Below are 15,419 nucleotides of genomic sequence, written 5' to 3'. Positions count from 1 at the left end.
GAGTTCCTCACAATTGTGGCCACATGGTGGCTGAAGCTAAGGCTACTGACTACAAACATTCACAGATTCCTGATTACTGAGTTGACTGTTGACTGTTGAGGTCATATTATCAACAAGTTAATTATCCATGATGGTTGAATTTCTGAGGGGCAAAATTATGCAGTCCTTATAATTGATTTTAAGAGCATGGCATTGCGGCTATTTGTTAGTGATAGATAGGCCTTCTAGAAGAATGGTTGTGTCTGTATGGCAGTCAGTGGTAACCTCCAGCTTGCAATCATCTGCAAAGTTAGCCACCCATAACACTTTACCATTTGTTCCACCTCAGGGAAGTAGATGCAAAAAATCAGTTGCCCCAGTAGTGAACCATGTGGGCGTCTGCTAGTGACTAAGCTCTTTGCACATGTGGCCTCACCTGTTTTGACCTCTGGGTCCTATCAGTGAGCCCTTTGGCTACCCAGTAGGAAACAAAAGGGTTTACACTTAATTTATTGAGCTTGGCCATAAAGCCTGAGTTGGATATTGTATCAAAATGCTTAGCCAGGTCGAGGTAAGCTGAGCCACATCCATTGCTTTTTTGCCACTCACAGTGAAGTCCATGACATTTAATAGGCATGACCTTCCTTTAACAAAGCCAAATTGTGATAGGGCCAGTGTTTGCATACTGTCTATATCCTCATTTATCATGTCCATGGTGAATCTTTACATAGGGTTGCATATGAGGCTAATCAGATTTATGGGCCTGTGTTTTCCCTGATCAGTGTTTTGAAATCCTTTGTACAGGAGAATGACTGTAGCCATCTTCCATTATTTGGGTCCAAAACTCGATTGTTGCCTACAGTTAAAAAGTAATTCAAGTGGATCAGAGAGGTCATGTTTCATGCTATGTAGTAAACATCCCGGGATGTTATTGGAGCCCATTGTTGCAGTGTATTTTGCCTTGGAAAGTGCATTGCAGAGCTGTTCCCTAGTGATGGTTGTGTGGAATGTGGTATACAGTATTTCTTTTGGGATATCAGGTGGTGATTGGGGGGGGGAGGGATTTCCTCACATTTACATTCACACAGAGACATAACTGTTCATGGAACAAATGCAAGGGAATGATGACCTATTTCCATAAACTTGGATGAAAAGTTTACTGAGGCACACTACATTATTAAACAGTGCAGGTCACCATAATACACTTATGTTGATATTTACAAGCTATTTTTTTTCAAAGTTTGGTTATGTTAATGTGGCATGAGGCAGTGTCAGGCTTCCATTCAAATCTCAGGATATGTTACATGAGCTTGTTTTGCATATGTTTTCCATACGTTTTGCATATGTTTTCCATACGTTTTGCATATGTTTCCATACTTTATGCTGGCCAGTATTCAAATCTTCAGGTGACGTCCTGATTTCCACTGGCAGGCTGTGTTATGCATGCCATTGCACAGCCTTGATTGCACTGCTCACATCTGTGATGGGTACATTCTCCCTGACATGCTCTCTTACTGTTCATGTCTATAACTATAGATAAAGTGACACAGGGAAATGTGTTTTGTGCATTAGGAGGCATTCACTAGCAGCAATTGTGCTGATTATTTCTGTTACTTGGTAATATTTGCACCATTTAAAATAAGAAGTTTGATGTATGCTATTCCACATTCAGTCTCATATTTGTATTTGCATAACTCAGTAGGGAATGGTATATTGATAAAGTATGTTATATTGCAGATGTGCACATTAGTTTCATATTAGTTCAGCTATGATCTTTATGGCAATGTTCTGCATGACAGACATTTACTTTTCATTTCTGTCATGTTTTGACAGAGCATGGGACCCATGAATGATGGTCGATCAGAGGCAGATGATGAACACATGTGAGGACCAGAGTCCTCAGATGATGATGGTGATGATGATGATGACAATGATGAGAAAGGTGGAGCCACACCTGCCCAATTCATCATACGTGCTGCACCATGGGAGAGATGACACCAGGACTTTAACAGAGATGACTAGTGGGTGGAGATCTGGGAGTTCGTGACCAATGTGTTCTGAACACAGATGAGGGGGATGTTGGGGAAATTCTTCCAGGATATGGCATGGGCTATGGGTGACTTATTCAGGGAGTTCGACATGGAGATCATCTCCGTCAGCCTGGTCACTCTGGTCCATAAGAATTGTCTCTGTGTGACAGTTTTGTTCTGTAATTGATTGGACTGTATATGTACTCTTGTGTATGCATACCATGTAGCTGACATTTTTATATCTTATAATCATGTGACATTTAATTAACGCGTATATGACACACATTAACCCTTTACACTTCCTGCCCACATTCAGTTGCCCATACATTGTGGCAGTTAACCTGCAGCTAGTGCTTCAAAAATTAGCCTGTAAAAATGTGTTTTACTGAGGGCAAGTGACAGACAACAGATGTTGTCTATTGTCCAGATCTACCCCTGTGGTATGGTTTGGAATTGTTGGTTGCCATATTATATATGCACATGTCATTTCCCATGTGTTTTGGATGACAGTTGTCATGATGTCCCACTGGCATGATGTGGTGTTGTGTGCCATGTTTTGGCAGCACTGATGTCATGTGGGATCATATACAGGTATATCATGTCTATGTGTAGTCCTCCTTTTCTGACTGCATCAAGCACCAATGTAGCATCAATCTATATGCAGTGGTAGAGATAATTTACTCTGTAACAGTACATTGCTGAAATCCATGTGCCCAACCTGATATGTTTTTAAGATGTAGTGTTAATTTTTTTTTAAATATTCTTACATGTCATAGGTGTGTGTATGTGTACTGACCTTGATTTCATGTACGTTCCATTTAGGTCACTGAAAGTCATACATATACACCTATACCTGTATGTTGCCTTTGACATGGCATATGTGTGTAAATATATGCATTCCATTACACATTTGTTTGGCTTCTGTACACCTATTTATGTATTTAGCAGATATTTTGCTGGCACTGTGCTTGGTTGTTTGCTTTATACTTTCGTTGGGTGGCGTTTCGTTGTGTCCTCTGTTGGAGTTACCTAGCATTCTTAGATCTGCATTTGCTCATCTGTGATGTTGCTTGGCTTACAATTGTATTGCTGACAGACTATTTGGACATAATTTTTTATCTAAGGTGTGATCATTATTTATTACCCTACAACACACATGCACCATTGGTCATACGCATCCAGGTATGACTGCCACACAGTTTGCAGCATGTCATAACGTGATAGTACACAGGTAAATATGTATGTCTGCATTTCACTATGGTTGGTATGCATCCCCAACCTGTCTGACAACTTTAAATTGCCTGTGTTGTACAGTGTGCCATCTGTGTAACTTACCTGTCTTCACTGTTTTTTTTTCCAACTTTTATCTGTCTTGAGTTGTGATATTTGTTCTGTGGGCATACTTACTGTGATGGCCTTCTCCTCCTCTTTCCCTACTTTTATCTTTCCTTCTATTCTTAAAAAAATAAAAAATGGGGCATATTCCCACCAAAAAAATTACCCATGCCACCCAACATTTCTTCTGCTTTTCCTATTCTAACATCCCTCTTGTGTGTCCCCCCTCTTCACCCATACCCCACATCTATTTTTCTATCTCCCCCTTTCCTTGGGTGTGTGGGTGTGTGTATTACCTGTGCTCCTCATGCAAGTCCCACACCCATTGTTAGCTAATGTTAGCTGTGGCAATGTGATCTTTATTTCCTTTGCATTTTTTAATTTTTTATTAGAAAATGTATGGATTGTCAGAATCTATAAGTGAAAGTTAGCATATTTTTATAATAACAGAGTTAAGGTGATATTCCGTAGCTGTCCTTAAGCTTACTGGAGCGATTCTGTTATAGACGTATATTTAAGACTGTCAGGTTGCTTGAATTGTGAGATTCTTTCTGTAGCTTTGTTAATGTACATCATGCTTTGACAACAATTTTTCATTACTTATAGATTACTTGTGGGTAATGTCCAGTGCACCATTACTACTGAGATACTCCATTCTGCACCAACATATTCTGAGTTCATTGTGACAAATTTACATATTACATTGCTATCCACAACTTTGGCACTGATAGCAGCATAATGTGCTATATTCCACAAACTTTACGGACTGCAGCCATAGGCAATGTTCCCCCAATGCCCTGGCCAAATTTCCCTTAGCAGGATAAATACTACTTTGGGTCTCTCCTGAGAGAGGCAGCTAGTCTAGTAGGAGTAATCCTGTCAACAAAGGATAAATAATCATACTTTTTCTAAAATCACTTGTGACTTTATCATGATGATTATAACTGTAAATAACCATCAATAATAAAATAAAAATAGTTTGTATATTTATTTATTTATTTCACTTTGGTGTTCAGAGAGGTTGGCTGGTCTACAGCTCAGAAGAGGTCACAAACTTAAGAATATACTTTTCATATACATTATAAACAACAGAGATTTATATACATATACAGAGATGGTAAAGCTAAATGTAGCACAAATAAATTAGCATTTGTATAAAATTATTTGTATCTATAGATAACTCAAGTTAAATTATTCATTAAAGGGAACCAGAACACTCCTTCCTGGTATTATCCATTATCCTTGTTGCAAGTACATTGACTTTCATTAAGTAGATGCTCCCCAAGTTTAACCTTGAATATGACAAGTGTCTGATCTTGTTGTGTTTAACTTGGAATCTTGTTCCATATGGCTGGGATGAGAGGCAGAGCCTTTTCATCCATGTTAGTTTTGAAGTTTGTTTTTTGTAAGCATATGGCATTGGTTTGGATGTCCTTGGCACAGTAGACTGGTTCTCTGATGTGGAGTAATGTTTTTAATGGTGAGTAGTGATAAAGTACTATTACTTTAAAAATACTGTCCCTTGTATGAGTGCTTTCAGTAAATTGCAATGGTGGACATGTGGGCTTGTGAATTGTACAAATCTAAAAATGCTATTTTCTGTCATTTGTAGATTATATTATTATTCCAGATTGTAGTGTTGGAAGGGAAAGCACATATTCCAGTTTAGATTATTGAAACTGCTGTATGTGCACTAGCTGTGAAGGTGTGTAAATGATTACATGAATAATATTCTCTGAGTTCATCAAATATTTTAATATGTGCATGCCTACTATGGCATACAACGATACTTTATGATAACTACTAGCGTAAAAAAAAAGTTATATTACATAGTTTGCAGACCAGTATCTATAACTTGCAATTTAAATGCACTGTTAATCAAATAGGTTCATAGGTTCATACTAGGCTATCTGCCCTAGGGCATTTATAAGCCTAGCCAGAATGTGTTTGGCTTTCGCCACCCATTTTAAATTTATTTTGCTATGCCCTTTTTCGAGGTTAGTATACTGTGCCTCTGTCTAACAGTGACACAGAAGTGATACCCGGGGTAAACCTATGATTTCCCATCCACTCATCAAGATTCCTCTTGAAGAGAGTCAATGAGGGACTCTGCCTAACCTGGACTGGGATTTTATTCCAGAGTGAAGGGAGCCTCTGGGTTATGAATCTGTCCCTCCAGCATGTCCTATTTATTTCAGTGCTGAGGTTCAAGTCTCTCGAGCGTAGCTCGATGGGATTTGGATTTTCTGAGGTGCAGCATGTCCATTAATTCCAGGTTGGACATGGCTTTATATGTCAGGCACAGATCGCCTCTGAACAGGCGGTATGCCACTGAGTAGAGCTGGAGTTTCTTTAACCGGCAGCATATGGCATCTGTTTGAGCCCTTTGATCCTCTTGGTGAGGTACTTTTGGGGTCTTTCCTGTTGCTGCAGGTGTCTGGTAAGGTACATCCCAAAAGGGGCATTGTACTCAATTATGGGCCTGTTGAGGGATGAGTAAAGAGGCATGATAACCTCCCCTGATCTAGATGTGAATCCCTTCATGATTAGGTGGGCTATATAAAATGTTTTTCTAACCACTTTGGCCACGTGGTTGTCAAATGAGAGATTGATATCAACTTGGGTCCCCAGGTCCCTAATTACTTCTTCTGTACTTAATGGATTACCACCTATGTGGTAATTTGTGGGCACTTTGTTTTTGCCAAAGGGGATGACTATACACTTTTTGGCATTTAGCTTGAGGCCATGGCTCTGGCACCAGTTGTCTGTTTCTATGAGGCCCTTTTGGAGGATGCTTGTGTCGGCTGGAGAGTCGATTATGGCACCCAGTTTGCAGTCATCTGCGAACTTGGTCAGCCACAGTCCTTCCGTGTTGGCCTGTACCTCCAAGAAATATATACCGAACAAGAGAGGTCCCAGGACTGAGCCTTGTGGGACCCACTTGTAACTGGTTTGGAGTCTGACATGGCTCCAGCAATTCTAACCATGTGGGTTCTGTCCTTGAGCCTGTTTGCAATCCATCTAGTGACATAGGGGTTTATATTTAAGCTGGTGAGCTTATCTATAATGCTCGAGTGGGGTATTGTATCGAAGGCTTTTGCGAGGTCCAGGTAGGCTGTGTGGACCACCTTCCCCTCGTCAATGGCCTTGGTGACTGTTTCAAAGAAATCAACCAGGTTTAAGAGGCAGGATCTGCCCTTAACAAAGCCAAACTGGGTAGGATCCAGTGTCTATAGGTCCCCAATATCTTTATTTATGAGGTCCATGATGATCCTTTTCATAGCTTTGCAGACCAAGCTAGTCAGGCTTATGGGGCGATAGTTTCCAGGATCCGTTGCGGCACCACCTTTATGGAGAGGGACCACTGTTGCTGTACACCACTCTTTGGGTACATATCCTGTAGTAAGGCTGAGATTGAACAGTAGTTTTATGTTTGGGTTTAGCTCTTCTTGGAGTTCATGTAGGACGCAGCCCGGGACACCGCCTGGTCCCATTGATGCTGTGTTTTTGCTTTGGAGAGGGCGGCTCTTACCTGAGCATCTGAGATGTCAGGGGGGCAGCACTCTGCTGGGATAGATATTTGCCCTTTTGGTGGGGGGGGGGAGTTTGCGCTGAACCTGTCAGCTAGGATGTTGGCAATGTCTGTGGGTTCAGTGTATTTTTTGTCATTTTGGACTAATTCTGAGCATATCTGGTAATTACCACCCAGGTTCCTAACATAACTAAAGAAAGCCTTGTGATTATCCTTAGTGTCCTGTGCAATTTTTCTCTCGAAGCTGGCCTTAGACAATTTTATGAGTGCCCATAGTTTTTTGCTAATACTGATCAGTGATGCCTTCCCTTTTTGGGATTTTGCTCTATCATTTAGTAGCTTCCTCCTTCTATTGTATAGTTTGTTTATGGCTGGGGTCCACCAGACAGGATGTCTGCCTTTGGAGGATTGTGTCTTGGTTTTATTTGGGATCGCATGATCCACGCATTCCTGAAGATGTTCATAGAATGCGTTTATAAAGGATTCTGCGGTCTGGGCCGTATTTTCCACAGGCCCAGGGGCTTTGAAGGATTCCACCTCGGTTTTGAGGAGTGTGAAATTTGCTTTAGAGAAGTTTTTCACTGTGGTTTTCTGGGCAGGGGGTGGGGTCGGGATGTGAATATCCAGTGAGATTAGTTTATGGTCTGATCTTACCAGTGAGGGATACACTTCTGGTCTGGAGCATAGAGTCCCCATGTTGGTGATGATCAGGTCCAGTATGTTTTCCCCTCTTGTGGGAGTGGTAACAAGTTGTTCCATAGCATTTGAGTTTATAAATTCTAGGAACCTTTGGGCTAGGGTGTTGGAGCTAGAGTAATGCTCCCAGTCTATGTTTGGGTAGTTGAAGTCGCCCAATATAATGGTGTTTGGAGAGACCTTCATATTTTCTAGTGTTCTCAGAAAGGCCGAGTGGGGTTCCTGAGTTAGGGAGGGTGGTCTGTAGCAGGCTATAAACTGGAAGGCAGTTTTACCCACTGTTAGTTGCACATGGATAGTCTCTGATGCTTCTTGCATTGCTACCAACTGGAGGTGTGGGTATCTTTGATGAATATCGATACTCCCCCTCCTTTTGTGGTTCGGTCCAAGTTTTGGGGCTGAAAAGCATGGTATGAGGTATAACCTGGTAGTGCTGGGGTGCTCTCGGGTGCCCTGAACCAGGTTTCTGTTACTGCGCAGATATCGATGTTCTCCATGCTAAGGAGAGTTTCGAGTGCATGCATCTTGAGGTTTAGACTTCTGGCGTTGAGTAGCATTACTCTTAGTTTCTTATCCCTTGTGATACCTATGGATGTGGGTTTGTCTTTTGAGCCTTGCCTAAAAAAGGCACTATGGGGGTAGCAAGAGCCTTTGCCAATATCCGAAAGCCCAGGGGTGACAGGTGCAAGCCGTCCCTAGTGAAGCATCATGGCTTGTCGAGCATATCATCCCAAGCTGACAGGCATTGGATCCCCTTTGAATGACACCAGTACTTAAGCCAATTGTTGAAATTGATCATCTTGTCTTCATATTGTGGCATCATTCTTGGTGAGGGTAAGATGCTACTCAAGGTCAGGGTCATACCGGCCTGGGCTACATGCTGAGAGAGCTCCTTTATGTCTCTTTTCATGCAGTCCAGGGAGGTACGTCTCAGGTCATTCACACCAGCATGGACAATGACTGAGTCATATTTGTACTTGCCTTGGAGTGACCTGAGTGCTTGTGTTGTGTGGCGGATCCTAGCACCCGACAGGATGCTCACCATGACCCTCTCCTTGTTCAACCTGGTGAGCGGGACGTCAGTGTGCCTGATGATAGAGTCACCTATTACAAGTGTATCAGGTGTGTTGTTTAGTCTTAAGGGCTGTATTACATTGCTATCCACAACTTTGGCACTGATAGCAGCATAATGTGCTATATTCCACAAACTTTACGGACTGCAGCCATAGGCAATGTTCCCCCAATGCCCTGGCCAAATTTCCCTTAGCAGGATAAATACTACTTTGGGTCTCTCCTGAGAGAGGCAGCTAGTCTAGTAGGAGTAATCCTGTCAACAAAGGATAAATAATCATACTTTTTCTAAAATCACTTGTGACTTTATCATGATGTATATAACTGTAAATAACCATCAATAATAAAATAAAAACAGTTTGTATATTTATTTACTTATTTCACTTTGGTGTTCAGAGGGGTTGGCTGGTCTACAGCTCGGAAGAGGTCACAAACTTAAGAATATACTTTTCATATACATTATAAACAACAGAGATTTATACATATACAGAGATGGTAAAGCTAAATGTAGCACAAATAAATTAGCATTTGTATAAAAATATTTGTATCTATAGATAACTCAAGTTAAATTATTCATTAAAGGGAACCAGAACACTCCTTCCTGGTATAATCCATTATCCTTGTTGCAAGTACATTGACTTTCATTAAGTAGATGCTCCCCAAGTTTAACCTTGAATATGACAAGTGTCTGATCTTGTCGTGTTTAACTTGGAATCTTGTTCCATATGGCTGGGATGAGAGGCAGACCCTTTTCAACCATGTTAGTTTTGAAGTTTGTTTTTTGTAAGCATATGGCATTGGTTTGGATGTCCTTGGCACAGTAGACTGGTTCTCTGATGTGGAGTAATGTTTTTAATGGTGAGTGGTGATAAAGTACTATTACTTTAAAAATATTGTCCCTTGTATGAGTGCTTTCAGTAAATTGCAATGATGGATATGTGGGCTTGTGAATTGTACAAATCTAAAAATGCTATTTTCTGTCATTTATAGATTATATTATTATTCCAGATTGTAGTGTTGGAAGGGAAAGCACATATTCCAGTTTAGATTATTGAAACTGCTGTATGTGCACTAGCTGTGAAGGTGTGTAAATGATTATATGAATAATATTCTCTGAATTCATCAAATATTTTAATATGTGCATGCCTACTATGGCATACAACAATACTTTATGATAACTACCAGCGTAAAAAAAAGTTGTATGACATAGTTTGCAGACCAGTATCTATAACTTGCAATTTAAATGCACTGTTAATCAAATAGGTTCATAGGTTCATACTAGGCTATCTGCCCTAGGGCATTTATAAGCCTAGCCAGAATGTGTTTGGCTTTCGCCACCCATTTTAAATTTATTTTGCTATGCCCTTTTTCGAGGTTAGTATACTGTGCCTCTGTCTAACGGCGACACAGAAGTGATACCAGGGTAAACCTATGATTTCCCATCCACTCATCAAGATTCCTCTTGAAGAGAGTCAATGAGGGACTCTGCCTAACCTGGACTGGGATTTTATTCCAGAGTGAAGGGAGCCTCTGGGTTATGAATCTGTCCTCCAGCATGTCCTATTTATTTCAGTGCTGAGGTTCAAGTCTCTCGAGTGCGTAGCTCGATGGGATTTGGATTTTCTGAGGTGCAGCATGTCCATTAATTCCAGGTTGGACATGGCTTTATATGTCAGGCACAGATCGCCTCTGAACAGGCGGTATGCCACTGAGTAGAGCTGGAGTTTCTTTAACCGGCAGCATATGGCATCTGTTTGAGCCCTTTGATCCTCTTGGTGAGGTACTTTTGGGGTCTTTCCTGTTGCTGCAGGTGTCTGGTAAGGTACATCCCAAAAGGGGCATTGTACTCAATTATGGGCCTGTTGAGGGATGAGTAAAGAGGCATGATAACCTCCCCTGATCTAGATGTGAATCCCTTCATGATTAGGTGGGCTATATAAAATGTTTTTCTAACCACTTTGGCCACGTGGTTTGTCAAATGAGAGATTGATATCAACTTGGGTCCCCAGGTCCTAAATACTTCTTCTGTACTTAATGGATTACCACCTATGTGGTAATTTGTGGGCACTTTGTTTTTGCCAAAGGGGATGACTATACACTTTTCGGCATTTAGCTTGAGGCCATGGCTCTGGCACCAGTTGTCTGTTTCTATGAGGCCCTTTTGGAGGATGCTTGTTTCGGCTGGAGAGTCGATTATGGCACCCAGTTTGCAGTCATCTGCGAACTTGGTCAGCCACAGTCCTTCCGTGTTGGCCTGTACCTCCAAGAAATATATACCGAACAAGAGGTCCCAGGACTGAGCCTTGTGGGACCCACTTGTAACTGGTTTGGAGTCTGACATGGCTCCAGCAATTCTAACCATGTGGGTTCTGTCCTTGAGCCTGTTTGCAATCCATCTAGTGACATAGGGTTTATATTTAAGCTGGTGAGCTTATCTATAATGCTCGAGTGGGGTATTGTATCGAAGGCTTTGCGAGGTCCAGGTAGGCTGTGTGGACCACCTTCCCTCGTCAATGGCCTTGGTGACTGTTTCAAAGAAATCAACCAGGTTTAAGAGGCAGGATCTGCCCTTAACAAAGCCAAACTGGGTAGGATCCAGTGTCTATAGGTCCCCAATATCTTTATTTATGAGGTCCATGATGATCCTTTTCATAGCTTTGCAGACCAAGCTAGTCAGGCTTATGGGGCGATAGTTTCCAGGATCCGTTGCGGCACCACCTTTATGGAGAGGGACCACTGTTGCTGTACACCACTCTTTGGGTACATATCCTGTAGTAAGGCTGAGATTGAACAGTAGTTTTATGTTTGGGTTTAGCTCTTCTTGGAGTTCATGTAGGGCAGCCGGGACACCGTCTGGTCCCATTGATGCTGTGTTTTTGCTTTGGAGAGGCGGCTCTTACCTGAGCATCTGAGATGTCAGGGGGCAGCACTCTGTTGGGATAGATATTTGCCCTTTTGGTGGGAGGGGGAGTTTGCGCTGAACCTGTCAGCTAGGATGTTGGCAATGTCTGTGGGTTCAGTGTATTTTTGTCATTTTGGACTAATTCTGAGCATATCTGGTAATTACCACCCAGGTTCCTAACATAACTAAAGAAAGCCTTGTGATTATCCTTAGTGTCCTGTGCAATTTTTCTCGAAGCTGGCCTTAGACAATTTTATGAGTGCCCATAGTTTTTGCTAATACTGATCAGAGATGCCTTCCCTTTTTGGGATTTTGCTCTATCATGTAGTAGCTTCCTCCTTCTATTGTATAGTTTGTTTATGGCTGGGGTCCACCAGACAGGATGTCTGCCTTTGGAGGATTGTGTCTTGGTTTTATTTGGGATCGCATGATCCACGCATTCCCTGAAGATGTTCATAGAGTGCGTTTATAAAGGATTCTGCGGTTTGGGACGTATTTTCCACAGGCCCAGGGCTTTGAAGGATTCCACCTCGGTTTTGAGGAGTGTGAAATTTGCTTTATAGAAGTTTTTCACTGTGGTTTTCTGGGCAGGGGGTGGGGTCGGGATGTGAATATCCAGTGAGATTAGTTTATGGTCTGATCTTACCAGTGAGGGATACACTTCTGGTCTGGAGCATAGAGTCCCCATGTTGGTGATGATCAGGTCCAGTATGTTTTCCCCTCTTGTGGGAGTGGTAACAAGTTGTTCCATAGCATTTGAGTTTATAAATTCTAGGAACCTTTGGGCTAGGGTGTTGGAGCTAGAGTAATGCTCCCAGTCTATGTTTGGGTAGTTGAAGTCGCCCAATATAATGGTGTTTGGAGAGACCTTCATATTTTCTAGTGTTCTCAGAAAGGCCGAGTGGGGTTCCTGAGTTAGGGAGGGTGGTCTGTAGCAGGCTATAAACTGGAAGGCAGTTTTACCCACTGTTAGTTGCACATGGATAGTCTCTGATGCTTCTTGCATTGCTACCAACTGGAGGTGTGGGTATCTTTGATGAATATCGATACTCCCCTCCTTTGTGGTTCGGTCCAAGTTTTGTGGCTGAAACGCATGGTATGAGGTATAACCTGGTAGTGCTGGGGTGCTCTCGGGTGCCCTGCACGAGGTTTCTGTTACTGCCAGATGTCGATGTTCTCCATGCTAAGGCGAGTTTCGAGTGCATGCATCTTGAGGTTTAGACTTCTGGCGTTGAGTAGCATTACTCTTAGTTTCTTATCCCTTGTGATACCTATGGATGTGGGTTTGTCTTTTGAGCCTTGCCTAAAAAGGCACTATGGGGTAGCAAGAGCCTTTGCCAATATCCGAAAGCCCAGGGTGACAGGTGCAAGCCGTCCCTAGTGAAGCATCATGGCTTGTCGAGCATATCATCCCAAGCTGACAGGCATTGGATCCCCTTTGAATGACACCAGTACTTAAGCCAATTGTTGAAATTGATCATCTTGTCTTCATATTGTGGCATCATTCTTGGTGAGGTAAGATGCTACTCAAGGTCAGGGTCATACCGGCCTGGGCTACATGCTGAGAGAGCTCCTTTATGTCTCTTTTCATGCAGTCCAGGAGGTGCGTCTCAGGTCATTCACACCAGCATGGACAATGACTGAGTCATATTTGTACTTGCCTTGGAGTGACCTGAGTGCTTGTGTTGTGTGGCGGATCCTAGCACCCGACAGGATGCTCACCATGACCCTCTCCTTGTTCAACCTGGTGAGCGGGACGTCAGTGTGCCTGATGATAGAGTCACCTATTACAAGTGTATCAGGTGTGTTGTTTAGTCTTAAGGGCTGTGACTGTTCAGCACACTGGCTTTGTGAGATATGTGTTGCACATGTTTTGTTTTGGGGTAGCGGTTGCTTGGGTGTCTGCTTTGGAGGTCTCTGCTGCTTAGGCAGATCTTTATTTAGAGCTTCCGAGTATGTTTTTGTGTGATTATGTGTTTGGTTTGCTGTCGTGGTAGGTCTATGTGAGACTGGAATTGTAGTGAGTGTGGTTTCCTTCTCCTCCTGACTGGTTATGCCAGTACTGAGTTAAGAGAGCTTAGCCTCCAGTTTGGCTATATGGTTGCATCTCTCACATGTGTTGGAATTTGTTGGGAGGAGGAGAGGGTTGTCTGTGTACATGAGGCAGTTGTAACATTGCCTCAAGATTCCCAGATTCACCAGCTGGACCGGAGAGGAGATTGACAACTGACCTTTGGACATGCTAGAATAATATTGGGAATTCCTTAAGGGCCAGTGGGGAGTGAGGGTGTAGTGCTTTTAATTTTTAGTGCTGACTTATATAATTGCTTTAGCGAGCAAGTGCCAGGTAACTTAAGTGCAATGTGTTACAGGTAACTTAAATGCAAAAACGACAAACAGTAACTTTCTTACAAGTGAAACAAGGAAATAAGTACAGTAAGCAATATAAGTAAGCAAATAATAACAGTAAGAAAATAAATTATTTACTGTATCAGTGAGGTTTTACCGTTTAGGCATCAGTGGAGAATAACAATTTTTATTTGATTATTCATTTATGAATGCTTAAATACTGGTCTTTGGCTGAGCACATTTCCGAAAGATTTCCTGTTTTGAAATATTGAAAGAATGTATGTTGCTTTCACTTTGAAGATACGACAGTAATGAGACTAATGTTTCATCTCGTTAGCATGCTCTGAAGTCGTTTACAAAGAAATGGCTTCACTGCTTTTTTCTTAATGATAGATTATTACTTGCCAACATACAGAAAGGAAGACTTTGCCGATGCTCCCACTGCATATCAGCAACATGTGCTACAGCTGTACCTTCCTCCCGAGGCCCAAATGAAGCTGGATTTTGAACCTACTGCAGCAGGAGATGTGTACAGGTATTCTCATCTTGGACTACATTAATTACATGTAAATCCAGTTTAACTTTTATTTCTCATGGTGTCATGTGGAGTCATTACATTTATTTGTTTTATATTCTGATAAAATGTTGGTTAGAAAACAACATATACTGTAGCTGTTCTTGAGTCTTACGATAAATGTCTGTGAAACAATAATGCATTAAAAGAAAGCAGCTAGAATGTGGAGCTACAGTTTACAATATAGTACTAGTTATGAACTTTCTTTGTACTCTGCAGTACAAAAAGCACTAAGTTCTTTCTTTATAGCCAGAAATGTATTAACTACAGATGGTGGTACCTTTACAACTGAATCATGTAATAGTGCTCTAGCAGTAAGTTCTAGTGCTTGTTAAAGACATGTGTTCATGTCAACTGGAAAATAATGCTATCCCTGAGATGTAGACTTTAAAGCAGCATTACAATCTCATTAAGATGGCATGAAGTATTATAGAAAGTACCAGACCAGGACTGACTTCTTAGTTTAGGTTTAGTTTAGCTTTAGCTTATCGAATTTTCATAATAGTGCAGAACTTGTTGTGCCTAATTTTGTGGGCACATTTGCATAATTTTGTATATTTACATAATTCAATGCACCCAAGTTTGCATTTTGCACAATGGTATGGCATCTGAGACTGCTTTTTTATTGTTTGCATTATTACTCTCTGAACTATTATACTGTGCCAGTGATTTGTGTTTGTCAAGTTGGCGACTATGCCTGAAATCCTAAATTGCTTTCCATGCATTTTTGCATATCGCTTGTACCACCAACGCCTGGTTTCTGAATTGTCTTCCTACTGCATTGGAAATTGCTGTACTGTGCCCTTGACTGGTTGCAGTGTTTATTTTGAAGTAAGAGTGTTATGACACAGCAACCTGTTTTCTCCCCATCTGTGGTAAACCTATTTGCACTAGATGTCTTGAGGCAGTGTAGCAATTACCTCTTGCTTATTAACTGCCCACTCTTACTTA

The 15,419-nt window shown here is 41.7% G+C and overlaps 1 protein-coding gene across 1 annotated transcript in view; it reads left to right on the top strand.

Moving 5' to 3' along the window:
* The window catches only part of LOC122792777 (atrial natriuretic peptide receptor 1-like), a 1,260,614-nt gene that overhangs the window by 817,277 nt on the left and 427,918 nt on the right, over positions 1-15,419 (top strand). Inside the window, exon 15 of the mRNA XM_044060347.1 lies at positions 14,288-14,429. Within this exon, the coding sequence (XP_043916282.1) occupies positions 14,288-14,429 (142 nt within the window). The remainder of the gene's footprint in view (positions 1-14,287; positions 14,430-15,419) is intronic.

This window comes from Protopterus annectens, chromosome 2.part0 (genome assembly GCF_019279795.1).
Source record: "Protopterus annectens isolate FY-2018-M chromosome 2.part0, PAN1.0, whole genome shotgun sequence".
In the NCBI taxonomy this organism is placed as follows: domain Eukaryota; kingdom Metazoa; phylum Chordata; order Ceratodontiformes; family Protopteridae; genus Protopterus; species Protopterus annectens.
This window is presented reverse-complemented; position numbering and strand designations above follow the sequence as displayed.